The 14,414-nt window shown below is 49.2% G+C and overlaps 1 protein-coding gene across 1 annotated transcript in view; it reads right to left on the reverse strand.

Moving 5' to 3' along the window:
* Positions 1-14,127, reverse strand: part of NDFIP1 (Nedd4 family interacting protein 1) — a 71,660-nt gene extending 57,533 nt beyond the window's left edge. The window contains exon 1 of the mRNA XM_077473132.1: positions 13,955-14,127. Coding sequence (XP_077329258.1) covers positions 13,955-13,987 — 33 coding nt within the window. The 5' untranslated portion in view covers positions 13,988-14,127. The remainder of the gene's footprint in view (positions 1-13,954) is intronic.
* Between the last annotated feature and the right edge of the window lie 287 nt (positions 14,128-14,414).

A 14,414-nucleotide genomic window follows, 5' to 3' on the forward strand; every position in this document is an offset into this window, starting at 1 on the left:
GCGAACAGTCCGCCCGTGTGTACGCGGCCTAAGACTAACACAATATGTGAACAGTAATAAAATAACAGAATTTCATCATCTACAATATGTAGCAATGCAACTGGATAACTGAATGGCGCTAGAATGTCTATACAGTATACCCCATGGTTTATCTCCATGTATGATAGAACCATGCTGAGAAAATGCAATAATAGGGATACCGTATATACTCGAGTATAAGCCGAGATTTTCAGCCTCTTTTTTGAGGCTGAAAGTGCCCCCCTCGGCTTATACTCGAGTCATCGCTGTCTGCCTGCTCGATCAGCGTGTCGAGCAGACAGACGGCGGACATTCTACCCTTCAAACGCCGCGCCTCCGTCTGTGATAGGCGGAGCACTCAATTTCCCAGCAGTCAGCGGTCCGCCTATCACGGACATCGGCTCATCCTCGTACTACGGACGAGGATGAGAGGATGTCCGTGATAGGCGGAACACAGACTGCTGGGAGATTGAGTGTTCCGCCTATCACAGACGGAGGCGCGGCTTTTGAAAAGAGGAATGGCCGCCGAGGCGATCCTGGCAAGGCACGGGACGGAGGCAAGGCAAGGCACGGCACGGGACGGAGGCAAGGCACGGCACGGGACGGAGGCAAGGCACGGCACGGGACGGAGGCAAGGCACGACACGGGACGGAGGCAAGGCACGGGACGGAGGCTCGGGACACAGGTAGGCTGGACACACACACACACACACACACACACACACACACGGATGGACACACACACACAGGGATGGATGGATGGAGACACACACACACACAGGGATGGATGGATGGAGACACACACACACACAGGGATGGATGGATGGACACACACACACACACAGGGATGGATGGATGGATGGACGGACACACACAGGGATGGATGGATGGATGGACGGACACACACACACACAGGGATGGATGGACGGACACACAGGGATGGACGGACACACAGGGATGGACGGACACACAGGGATGGACGGACACACACACAGGGATGGACAGCCATGTCTCACCCTCGGCTTATACACGAGTCAATAAGTTTGCCAGTTTTTTTGGGGGTAAATTGGGGGCCTCGGCTTATATTCGGGTCGGCCTATACTCGAGTATATACGGTAATTTGTACAATGCACTATTGCCAAGAGCCTTGCTAATCCACAAATGAAACAAATTATATATATATATATATATATATATATATATATATATATATATATATATATATATATATATATAATTTGGTATGTGTTCTTCACATGTTTACATTGTGCTCCACCCAGCTAGTTTCACTAGCCATCAGCTATATATCCTGACATAAATTTTTACTGTTTCATATGCTCATTGATTTGGATTTTATGGTGAGCACAAAAAAAATCCTATTTTCTCTTATATTCACCGACCGACACAACTCCTCTCATAACCATTGTGACGTCCCCAAGCAGTGCCAAACGAGGGGTGGGAAAACCAGCATAAATCTTCATCCACCGTGGCAAGTGGGAACTAGTAAAACTTTACCCACAAAACACAACAGTGAGTCCCCTTGATGGAGTGCAGTGACTACTGAGCGAACTGATTCCATTGTGAACCTCTGCACTTTTACAAAGTGATTGAGGGCTTTTAAGTCCAAGACTGGACGTACCCCTTCCTTCTTGGGAACTACAAACAGATTCGAGTAGAATCCCTGGAATGTTTTCCCATTCCGGAACTGGTACAACCACCCCGCGACTCAGCAGGTCAATTACTGCTCCCAGTTTGGCGGCCAAGAGAGAAACTATCTTGTAGCCTGAGGAAATCAGATCACAGACCCATTGGTCAGATAACCGAGAGGACAACCGGGCTGCAAACACCCGAAGGCGACCCCCCCACCCGCGACATGGGTGGGGGCAAACCTTCATGCGGTAGCACTTTTATTCACAGGCTTGTTAGGCTTGCGGTTCCAGGGACATTTTTGTCCTTCTGCGGTCGGACTGGGGACGTTTTGTCGAAGCTCTGGGCGGATGAAAAATCAGTTTGTGAGTGGAAAAAAAGGGCCCTTGCCTACGGCGAGGCTCCTTAGCCTTCCTGGCCTGTGGGAGTAGTGTACTCTTACCACTGGTGGCATTTTTAATAATGTCATCCAAAAGAGGCTCCAAATAGCCGGTCGCCAAGGTAGGGAAGATCCATCAGGGCTTTTTTGGATGCCTGGTCAGCAGACCAGCATTTTAGCCAAATCAGCCGCCTCAGCACCACAGCTGACACTGAAGCCCTAGATAACAGAGGTATTCAGGGCCATGTCACAAACGTACTTAAGGCCTTGCACTAGTTGGTCTGCTAGTTCCACGCAGACAGGAGAAGCCTGTTGCTCTCCCAATTCGCGGTGCAAAAGTTTTGTCTACTCAGTGTCTGCGATACAAGTGCGGATGCCAGTACTGGTCACACGGCTGACCCCACAACCGTAAACAAGGAACGAAACACCGCCGCGGCCTTCCTGTCCTTGGGATCCTTGAATGCAGGAGTCCCCTCTACCGGGATCGTGGTTACTTTATTTAACCTGGATACTGGGGGGTCCACGACCGGAGGAGCTGACCACTTCTTGAGAAGGCTTTCCTCAAAAGGGGGTAACGCACCGCTATGTATTTCGGGACCGAAAAGGTCAGTTGCGGGCGACCCCATTCCTTGTAAATGAACTTGTCAAAATAAGTCAGATACAGAAACACCTTAGGGGAAGGTGCTGGCTTGTGGGACCCAAAAGGGACCGGTACATCAGCAGAAGGATCTGCCGGCTCCTGAATCTTCAGGGTATCACGCACAGCTGTGATAAGTGCTCCAACAAGTACTTTGTCACACACGGACCCAGACGGGGACTCACCCTCACTGTCCCGGTCAGCGTCATCTGACAAGACAGAGCAGGGGTCACCAGCCTCAGCAGGACCCTAGTCTGCGTCAGAGTTCTCCCCAGAGGACGGGGGGGCAGGGGCCAATTTATTGCACTTTTCGTCCCACGCACCGCCTCCATCTTGGCAACTAACTAATTGAGGACCGCCGTCAGGGTGTCCATGGGCACTGCGCAGTCTGCAGGTGACCCGGTTGCAATTGCCTGAATTTTTGGGGAAGAAACACCAGTTTCTGAAGCCATGCTGACCCTACCCTGTCTGCCACCCTAAGGGGACTTAGGACAGTGACAGTCCCACCCTCCTTACTGCCGCTGGCTGAGGGGCTCTTTCCTGCCGGACTCACCACCCTGAGGATTCTGCGCTATCCAGCAAGCAGTGCCTGTAGTCCCTGTGGGCTCCCAGGTGCAGAGGAATCAAAAGCTGTGTCAGTGGCAGCAGCTGCAAATAGCACCAAACCGCTCTGAAGTATGCTCAGGCTTCAATATGGCCGCCCAGCGTCTAGTACAGTCATAAAACACAGGGAAAATGGCTGTGAGAGCACATGCTGCCGCTAGAGAACACTGAAAAACGTGTTCAGACTTCAAGAAAATGGCAGTCAGTGTCCTGTATAGGAGACCACTAGGAAAATGGCCGCTGAAGCCCAAGAAAGAAAGCATGCTGTCCTTGCCCACACCTAAAATGGCCGCTAAAGCAGCTCCATGAGGTACAGGGAGAAAAAGATGGCAGTGAACACAGTGCTGTACAAGACAGGACCCCGCTAGCCAGCGCAACCCCCCCCCCCCAGATGAGAGCCCCCACATAGGCGCACACACACCGCTCAGCAGCCACATGCAGCAACCCCCCAGGGAGGGGGGAGGGATAGGGACAGGGGGAGAAGAGAGGGAGATGAGGGACCCCCAAAAAGACCTCCCAGGGAATGCCCAGCTGCTCAACCCTGCCGAGGCCGGGAGAGCTGTACTTACCAGTCCTGAAGAGCTGGGAGACATTCCATTACAGACCCACTCTCTGATCAGTGCAGGGTGGCTGCTGGCCCGGCATACTGTGACGCAGACATCAGTAGCCCGGTCATATGTATGCCCCGGAGCATAAAAGCTCACCAACCACCTCTGGAGCTGAGGTTTCGCCGTGGCCTGCTGAGTGCGTAGCTGCGGCCTGCAACCGCTCGATGGCCGGACTGGGGAGACTACTAGGATAAGGGTATGTTGATGGTAGATCACAGGATCAATCATCTTGCGCAAAAAGTCACGCTTCATAATAAAGCACGGACCAATGGGCCAACAGGGTTCCTAAGTCCTTCTCCTTCACTAGGCAAAATAAAACCTAGGGCTGCATGGCAGGCTGGAGGGTTGTTGCCCAAGGGAACGCCCCCTGAGTGTTGTATTACAACTAATGCCTAGTATCTCCTAGTAATAGGGCAGAACAACCCAATGGTTATGAGAGGATCTGTGTCGGTCAGTGAATATAAGAGAAAACATTTTATTTTTTCAGGGATCGGCAATGCTATGGGAATGCAACTCATTATGTATACTTTTTTTGCTATTTCTTGTAACAGTCAGTATGGGCGATAAAAAAGAAGGGCATGCAGCTGCTCAGCAATGTACACATTTTGCTGTGCAGTTGCTACAAAAATTAAATCGCATGTTGCATTTAGCAGGGGGTACCACCATAAAATTTGATCCATGCAAGTGTATTGGGCTGAAACACAACTGCCCTGCAACCATGTGCAATACACATGGTCGTTGAAACCTTTTTTAGGGTTAAAACAAGCAACGATGAGGTGACAGTGCCTCCTCACCACCTGTCAAACCCTCTCTGAAAAACGATCCTCTGTGGATTGCTTTTCACAGGAATGGCAATGGCTGCTGCACATCAGAATGAGCCCTAATAGTAAGGGGGATGCATTCCAGCAGGCATAGTCTAACAGCAGGGGGGCTGAAGGGTGGTCACAGAGCAAGAGTGGGAGGGGGTGCACAGAATTTTTTTATATATATTTTTTGGGGATATTATAGCAAAAAGTAAAAAATATTGTATTTTTTTTTCAAAATTGTCACTCTATTTTTGTTTATAGCGCAAACTCCTGAAGGCGACCAAAGAAAGCTATATTTGTGGGAAAAAAAGGATGCCAATTTTGTTTGGGAGCCATGTCGCACGACCGCTCAATAGTCAGTTAAAGTGACGCAGTGCCGAATCGCAAAGAGGGGCTTGGTCCTTTGGCTGCAAATTGGTCCGGGGCTTAAGTGGTTAAAAACACAGCATCCTTTCTTGCTTCAAGGCAGGACATTTGGATTTTTAATCCTTTGTTAAATACAGATAAATAAAGTGTACAGTAAAACCTTGGTTTGGGAGTGTTTTACAAGACAAGCAAAATTTTTAAATAAGTTTTGACTTGATATACAAGTAGCGTCATGTCACAACTGAGTATAAGGCTCGGTTCACACAGGACGCGGCACGACTTGCAGCGCCGCGACCTCAGCGGCGACTTGCAAAATGACTTCTGTATAGAAGTCAATGCAAGTCGCCCAAAGTCATGCCAAAAGTAGTACAGGAACCTTTTTTCTAAGTCGGAGCGACTTGAGTCGCTCCTATTAGAACGGTTCCGTAGTACAGAACGGGGGCGACTTGTCAGGTGGCGAAGTCGCCTGGACGAGTCGCGCCTGTGTGAACCGAGCCTAAAAGGTGTCTCTAAGTGTGGCAATATGGTTACATTTAATGAAAGTGCAACATTTAGCAACTCACATGGTTGATGATTAAAAGAGGCACATCTAAGTATACAGGCATTGGGGTAAAATTTTAATTTTATTAAAAAGATTAAATCAGAGGGCTAGTATCTAATCTCTTCTTTTTTTTTTTTTTGTTTGAATGCTGAATAATGAGTTGAACTTGCTATCCATAGCTGTAAAAACAACAGTCTGTGACACTTGCCAACATGAAGCAATACTGCACTGAAAGTCTTGTGCTGCACACAAAAAAAAAAAAAAAGAAAATCGCTCTGGGGAACTGGATGAATCTGCTTACTTCAAGCATTCTCAGCAGAATTTTTAGAAACCCTCATTCATTTTATATGCAACCACAAAGTTAAAGTCATGTGATACAAACCAAGGAAATCAGTAGGAAAAGATGAAACGTGCGTCATATGATTTGGATGGTAGGGAAGACAACTTTGCAATAAAGAGCTGATGACCTTACGAACAAATCATTTACATAAACAGATTCCATCTGCTAAAAGTACAAGTCTACTTTCTAGCTAAAAAGCCTGTATGGGCTCATTAAGGCTGGATTCACACCTATGCATTTTTAGTGCATAGGTGTGAATCCAGCCTTAGGCCGCGTACACACGGGCGGACTGTTCGCCCAACCTTGTCCGCTGAACAGTGTTTGGGCGGACAGTCCGCTCGTGTGTGGGCTTTCAGCGGACAGTTTCAGCGGACAGTTGGACGGACAAAGTCTTTCGGAAATTCCGAAAAACTGTCCGCTGAAACTGTGTTTGAGCGAACAGTCCGCCCGTGTGTGGGCTTGTCCGCTGTACTTTCGAAATGAGCGGACTGTTCCCGCTCGGAAAGTCCGCCCATTTCGAGCGCGTGTACAGGTAGGCGGGGCCCGCGAAGGAGACGTCGCTGGCTCCGCCGCCTGGAATGGGCTTAAAGGGGAACCCCAACGCCGAAAAAAATCGGCGTGGGGGTTCCCCCCAAGTCCACACCAGACCCTTGTCCGAGCACGCTACCCGGCCGGCCAGGAAAGGGGGGCGAGCGAGCGCGCCCCCCCTCCTGAGCCGTACCAGGCCGCGTGCCCTCAACATGGGGGGTGCCTTGGGGAAGTTGACTCGACGATCTCTCCGGCCGGAATGCCAGGGACACGCTCCGCTGCCACTTATATAGTGACAATGGGGCGGTGTCACATGGTATATGTCACATGGGTTGGTCACATGGTGACCCCGCCCCCTTACGATGTCATAGTCCCCATGTGACATCAACCCATGTGACCAACCCATGTGACATATACCATGTGACACCGCCCCATTGTCACTATATAAGTGGCAGCGGAGCGTGTCCCTGGCATTCCGGCCGGAGAGATCGTCGAGTCAACATCTCCAGGAGAAGAAGAAGAAGAACAAGAAGAAGAACAAGAACGGAAGGCGGCGGCGGCGACGGCGACGACAGCGGCGACAGAAGACCGGGCCACCGCCTGTAAAAGAGCTACAAGAAGGCGCGGTGGCCCGGCAGAAGAACCGAAGGCGGCGACAGAAGAACGGGCCACCGGACCAGGCGCGGTGGCCCGGCAGAAGAACCGAAGAGGGGGACAAGACCCCCGAAGTCGGGAGAAGAGGCCGGCGGCGGGGAGGAAGAAAGCCGGACTCCTCCGCTAGTAAAAGAGCTACACACACATAGCGGAGGAGTCCGGCGAGAAGACCCCCGAAGACGGAAGACCCCCGGAGCTGTGCAATAAAATACTTTTTCCATGTGTTGTGTTTTTTTTTGTACTTTATTTCACAGGTGAATGGGTAGGGGTACATTGTACCCCATACTCATTCACATAGGGTGGGGGGCCGGTATCCGGGGGCCCCCTTCTTAAAGGGGGCTCCCGGATTCCGATAAGCCCCCCGCCCGCAGACCCCGACAACCAACGGCCAGGGTTGTCGGGAAGAGGCCCTTGTCCTCATCAACATGGGGACAAGGTGCTTTGGGGTGGGGGGGGCCGCGCGGCCCCCCCTTCCCCAAGGCACCCCCCATGTTGAGGGCACGCGGCCTGGTACGGCTCAGGAGGGGGGGCGCGCTCGCTCGCCCCCCTTTCCTGGCCGGCCGGGTAGCGTGCTCGGACAAGGGTCTGGTGTGGACTTGGGGGGAACCCCCACGCCGATTTTTTTCGGCGTTGGGGTTCCCCTTTAAGCCCATTCCAGGCGGCGGAGCCCGCGACGTCTCCTTCGCGGGCCCCGCCTAACTGTACACGCGCTCGAAATGGGCGGATTTGCCTCCTCCTTACGTGGGCGAGTCCGTTCATTTCAAAAGTTGAGCGAACTGTTTGCCCAACCTTGTTCGTCAAACAGTCCGCTCGTGTGTGGGCAAGTCCGCTCATGCAAATTTTGAGCGGACTGTTTGATGAAACTGTTTGCCGAACAAGGTTGGGCGAACAGTCCGCCCGTGTGTACGCGGCCTTACACTAGCTTGGGCTTCAACACACATGAAAGCGCCTACTGCTTCAACATGCTTTTTTGATGCGTCAGTGGTGCTTCAATGATGCTTCAGTGGGGCCTCAAGCAAGCTTTGCCATAGACTTCTATGGAGGCTTTGAAGGTGCTTTGAAGCACCACTAAAGCGACATGGGGTTTAATTTTTGAAGCGAAGCAAAAGCAATGTGTAAAGAGGACTGTAAGCTAACCATTTTATTTAGTGACAGGAGCTTTAACAAAGCCTGTCCGAAGCCTTGTTTTGAAGCAAGTGTAAACTAGCCCTAAGAGTTTTCCCACCCCCTTACTGGGTTGTATGCACCCACTCAGACCTGCAGCGTGGACCTGCTCAACACAACCCGGTCATACAGTGGGCAGTGTTTATTTTCTATTTATTTCAGGTACTTATATAGTGCCATCAATTTACACATATATATCGTACATTTACATCAGTCTCTGCCCTCTAAGAGTTTACAATCTAAGGTCCCTAACTCATATACATACCAGGGCCAATTAACCTACTAACATGTCTTTGGAATATGGGAGGAAACACACACAAGTACTGGGAGAACCTGCAAACTCCAGGCAGGTAGTGCCATTGGGCCAGGTTCTTGAGAGATTCATGGGAGAATGGTCTCAGCTTGAATTTGAGCCGTGGGTCCTCCTGCCAACAACAACCAGCTTGACAATCTTTAACTGAAAATTTAAAGGAGTCAGCCAGAAAAACATTGGCCCGAACGGTGACTGCAGCCAATCAGGTGTGGTTTAATCACCCACCGACAGCCCTCCCCCTTAATCTAACACAGCAGCCAGAGGAGGCTGTACACATGCCTTGGCAACAACGATACTTCCCTGTTGTGTCTGGCTGCAGTATTGCCCACCAAATGTAACAGAGGATATATTTTTTGCTGTGGCCAGAGCATGTGTTCAACCACCTCCAGCCACTGTGTTAGATTAAAGAGGAAGTAAACCCTGATGGGTTTACTTCCTCTTTGATTCCCTGCAAAGGTAAAGCATAATGGACTACTATGCATCGCATAGTAGTCCATTATGTGTCACTTACCTGACACAGGAGCCAGGGAAGTCACCGCTGTCCCCTTGTGTACGGAGCCTCCCTCTTCTTGGTGGGTCTCGTTGATCCAGCGCTGTCATTCGACGGAGCCGCAATGACGTCACTCCCGCCCATGCGCACAGGACCCGCCGCTCGCGGCATATCGCTGTTAACAGCGGCATGCTCAGTGCGCCTGCACGTCGCTGTCTACGGTGCATACGCCGTAGACAGCGGTGCCTGTCTTTTGGCAAATATCTCCTAAACCGTATAGGTTTAGGAAATATTTCTTGGACCTACAGGTAAGCCTTAATCTAGGCTTACCTGTAGGTCAAAGTGGTTTGTAAGGGTTTACAACCACTTTAAGGGCCAAGTTCACACCACATGCAGTCCAGTGCATCAAAAATGCATGGAAAGTAGATTATATGAATTTCAATGGCATAGTTCACACTAGTGCTTGTGGGTTCCAGTGTATTCCAGTGCAAGAAAAAAAAAAAAAAAAAAAAAGGTAGAACATGCTGCGTTTTTTCCTGCACTGGAATACTGTTATGCCGCGTACACACGAGCGGACTTTTCAACATCAAAGGTCCGACGGAACAATTCCGGCAGACTATTCGATCGTGTGTGGTCTGCAGCAGACTTTTGATTTGCAAAAGTCTGACAGACTTTAGAAATGGAACATGTTTCAAATTTTTCCACCAGAACTCCGCCGGACCCAGTTCCTACCAAGAAATCCGCTCGTGTGTGTGCTAGTCCAACGGACAAAAACCGAGGGCAGCTATTGGCTACTGGCTATGAACTTCTTTATTCTAGTCCAGTCATACGTCATCACATTCGAATCTGTCGGACTTTGGTGTGATTGTGTGTGGCCAAGTCTGTTCATTCGGAAAGTCCGTCAGAACTCTGTCAGAACTCCGTCGAAAGTCTGTCGGACCTAAGTCTGGTCGTGTGTACGTGGCATAAAACACATCAAAAACACACCAGAACACACACGTCCCTTTTTAGGGCTAGTTCACACCAGATGTAGTTCCGTGTGCTTTTTTTCTGCACTAAAAATGCATGCACACCGTTTTCTATGTATTCCAATGGCTCTAGTTCACACCATGCAGTCAGTTTCCGGTCAATTTCTGGTGCAGGAACTGACTGTATTGGTGCAGAAAAAACGAAACTGCATGGAACTGCATCTAGTGTGAACTGGCCCTAAAGGTTAAAAAAAAAAAAAAAGGGGGGGGGGGAAATGCACTGGACTGCATCAAAAATGCACTGGAACGCATTAAGAATGCATCCAAACTGCATTTCTACGGGGTGAACTGGTGCTAAGGTAAACAATCAGGGGCTGTTAAAACCACAGCACAACATCTTATTTTTCAAGTGAATGAAGCCATGCTGCAACCATGTGCAGCGCATGCAAATGCAGCGTAGACTTCTCAGGTTGTATGGGGTGGGAATAAGCAATGCTATGTGTGTCAATGGGCACACAGAATCGTATTAGGAGCAGGCCCACACAAGTGTCCCCATAGCAAGTGGCTTGCTATTGTGGGCATTCAGTGGTGGGGGAGATCGGGGCTGCTCTGTGCAAAATGAATTGCAGAGCAGGCAAGTATAACATGTTTGCTATTTAAAAAAAAAGATAAATGGTTTGCAATCACTTTAAACGAGCCCTTTGGATATTCTAACAATTGCATGTGTTGGCTGTCAGAATGAAATAGTGGGAGATATCCCCATCTAAACTCATTGTATCAGCAGACTGAATAGGAAAAAATGAATACACATGGCTAGCTTAAAAAGGAGAAGTATAGCCAAAGCTTTTTTTTGCTGTATGTCTCCTATAACCCATTTTCAGCTGACAGCAGGCTAAAGCTCGTTGTCGGGTGACATTACAGAGCCAGTTAAGGCTCTGAAAAGATTCAGACTATATGGTCAGACACCACCCAGCAGCCTGGACCTGCACCTGGCTCAGGCTCTCAGTGATCCGCCAAGAGCCTATACCAGCCACTCTCACCCCCCTCCACATCCCAGCTCTCCAGTGAGGGAGAGTGATGGAGGGACAGAGCAGAGAGCTGGTGACCGACAGACTTATGTACATGCCAGTAATATGTACTTGTAGCAAACCAAAAGTTTTATAGGCAGAGATGCTATTTGGAGACATTGGGAGGGTAACAATAAAGCAATAAAAGGCATCACATATCAGTTCCAGAGGAACATGGCCTGCATTTACACTTTTTTTTTTTTTTCTTCACTATAGGTGCAGAATTGCTAATTTTTATCCCCATATGATTTTTTTTATGTGCTCCCATTAATGTCTATGCACCCCAAAATGCATGATTCTGCCACACGTACCCATGTCATTTTTTAAGGCAACAAGTGAAATGCGAAGGCGTGAACAGGCCCATTGAGAATAACGGGATTCTTCAGGAGTCAAACTGGTTGCTCTCCGGCTGTGGAACTACAAGTCCCAGGAAGGCACTGCAAGGCTGACAATTACAAGCATGACTCCCACAGGCAGAGGCATGATGAGACGTGTAGTTCTGCAACAGCTGCAGGGCCACTAGTTTGACAACCCTGGATGGTGATGAATTGTGCAACTGGTCACAACAATTACACATACAATACAAATAACAATTTACTCCACAAGATCTTTATTTACCTCTGCTTTCCTGATCACAGATATGGTGGCATCTCTTTATGAACTTGTTGCAGCAACAGTGCCACAAATAAGTACCCATTGCATGAGTTGGTCCTAACAAAGTGCTGCAGGGTTTTCATGAATTTGGTTCAAGGCTTTCAACTACACACACTCTGCCAGAAATGTAATGTGAATGCTTTTTGGACTAATCACACAGGGTTTTTTAACCCCTCCCTACTGCTGCCTCCCAGGAGGCTTCTTTTTTTTTCTTTAAGCAAAATTAAACCATAAAAAAAAAAAAAAAAAAAAAAAAATAAGCATTGGGAGGTAGGCGTTGCGTTTGTGTAAAAAGAACCACGCACAAGCAGCTTAGCCCACCTCATCCCTTTAAAACTGAACACAAGCTCTACGTGTTTGTACCCTCCCCACCTCCAATACCACATTTGACCCTTTTGGTGTCGAGGAGGAGCGGGTACATGCTCCCACTTGTGGCTGATTGCCGGGGCTATCTAAGCCAGACGTTCACCCCCAATCTTCTGGGACACATCACAGGTCCATTCACAAGGCGCAATGCTAAATCACACATAAGACCTGGAAACCTGCTGTGAGGCCCCAAGGCTTCACTTCCTGTTTCCCTTACTTGCTATGCCGGCGCCTGCACCCAAAGTTGATTGAAGAATCGGTTCAGGTGAGGACATCATTGGATCCTTATATTAAAATTCAACAGTTACAGTATTTGTAGTTGCTGCCTTTTCATTTTTTTTTTATGGCGCCTGTAGCTCTTAATTATGCAGAATATGTGGCTGATTAAGGTGGTAATTAAGCACACTTAGTGCCTTATGTGCATTAAATTAGCCTCACAATCCCTGTAAATTATGTGTGTTTGGTTTTAATGGGATGAGAAAGCAACGGAATGTGACTCCTTTAAACGTGTGTGGGAGTGATGTCACCATTAGGGATGAGCTCCGGCTTGTGATTAGCACAGTGCTGCGCCAACTTCCTGGCGGACTCTGCATGTGGAGTGTGCGAACACGCCTGAGCTCATCCCTAGTCACCATGACCCGGCCAACCAAGCAGTGGAAGAGTCAGTGCCAAGATGGAAGAGGAAAAGAAGATGGCAACAGCCATGACTGACAGCACACCGCTGAAGAGTAAGGATGACACATTGTCCCAATGCGCGGCTACAAAGATCGGGAAATGTCTCACTGCCTATGATTAGCGCAGTGCCGACTTCCTGGCAGGCTCTGCATGTGGGAGGTGCGGACACGCCGGAGCTCATCCTTACTGAAGAGAACTTGCCAGGTAAGTATATTATATTGTGCTAATACCCTGTGCAAATGAATACATTATGGCTGAAAGCTATTGGGGTCCATTTATGAAAAATAAATTGGAAATGTAGCCGTTGTGATTTGCTGGCCCAGCAGTCACATGATGGGAGCCAATCAGAAGCTTTGACCAGGAGCTGTTTGGGACAGGTCAGTGCACTGGAAGCGAGCTCTCATCATATAACCTCCCACCGCTGTGGATCCACATGTGTGGTGGCTAGGCGTTAAAGCCGCTGGAAATATGCGTTTGGCAAGAGGTTAACTGAACAGTGAGCTGTACTTTACCCTCTTCCATTATTCCACAAAACATCATTGAAGATGTCTGATCATCCACACTGTATTGTACACGAGAATCATCTACAAAACATATGTCCTTGTCTATATATCTGTAATATAATTGTGTCGTGTGTGTCCAATAATAAGAATGGTCCTGTATGGAAATCCTATCTCCTCCATTAGAGGGAAGTGGTATTGCTGATAGCTGACATGCAGCTGACCCTCTAATCTGTATACACTGACTATTCCAATCACTCCAATGGGAATTAGGACCAGGGCTGAATGCAGTGTGTGTGTTTTGGTTCAGGGATCACGATTAGTGGGTTTAGAATTACCCACTGACCCTGATCCAAAAACACACACTGCATTCAGCCCTAATTCCCATATAAATCCATATGGCTCTGATAACACGTCCCCCGCCCTCACACTGCAGGCCTGGCAAATAACGTGTGAAAAAGTCATGTCACACGGGAAGGGCCGTCCACATGTCCCCGGGGCTGATCTGTCACTCTGGGGAAAGCCCAGGCTGGCTGTTCCGGGTGTGGAGCTCCACAATAACAACACTGAGGCCTAGTGCACACAGCTCATCCCCGGCCTCGCCTACAAGCCTCACCCGCCCGTCTCCTACCTGCTGGTATCTGCTGCCGCTCTGCTCAGACATGTCTGCACCAGGAACCCGGACACGGCTGGATGGAGGAATCCGGCCCACTCAGGACACCAAGGTGGCGGCGGCTGCAAGGAATCGAGTCTGTGAATAATACACAGAGATGGCTAATGCTTTCCTATGGAGGGGGTGGGGGGAGGAGGGAGCACAGCCAGGAGGAGGCTGACACTCACTGCAACAACTCAATACACAGCAATGAGGACTGCCACTCCTCTACACAGTGCTGTACTGTATACTGACACCACTTCTCTATACACTGCACACAGCATTGAGGGCTGACACTCCTCTACACAGTGCTGTACTGTATACTGACACCACTTCTCTATACACTGTACACAGCACTGAGGGCAGACACTCCTCTACACAGTGCTGTACTTTATACTGACACCACTTCTCTATACACTGCACTGAGGGCTGACACTCC

The sequence above is a fragment of the Lithobates pipiens genome, unplaced genomic scaffold, assembly GCF_037356315.1.
Source record: "Lithobates pipiens isolate NorthernLeopardFrog02 unplaced genomic scaffold, aLitPip1_a1.2 Scaffold_8, whole genome shotgun sequence".
Taxonomy (NCBI): Eukaryota; Metazoa; Chordata; class Amphibia; order Anura; family Ranidae; genus Lithobates; species Lithobates pipiens.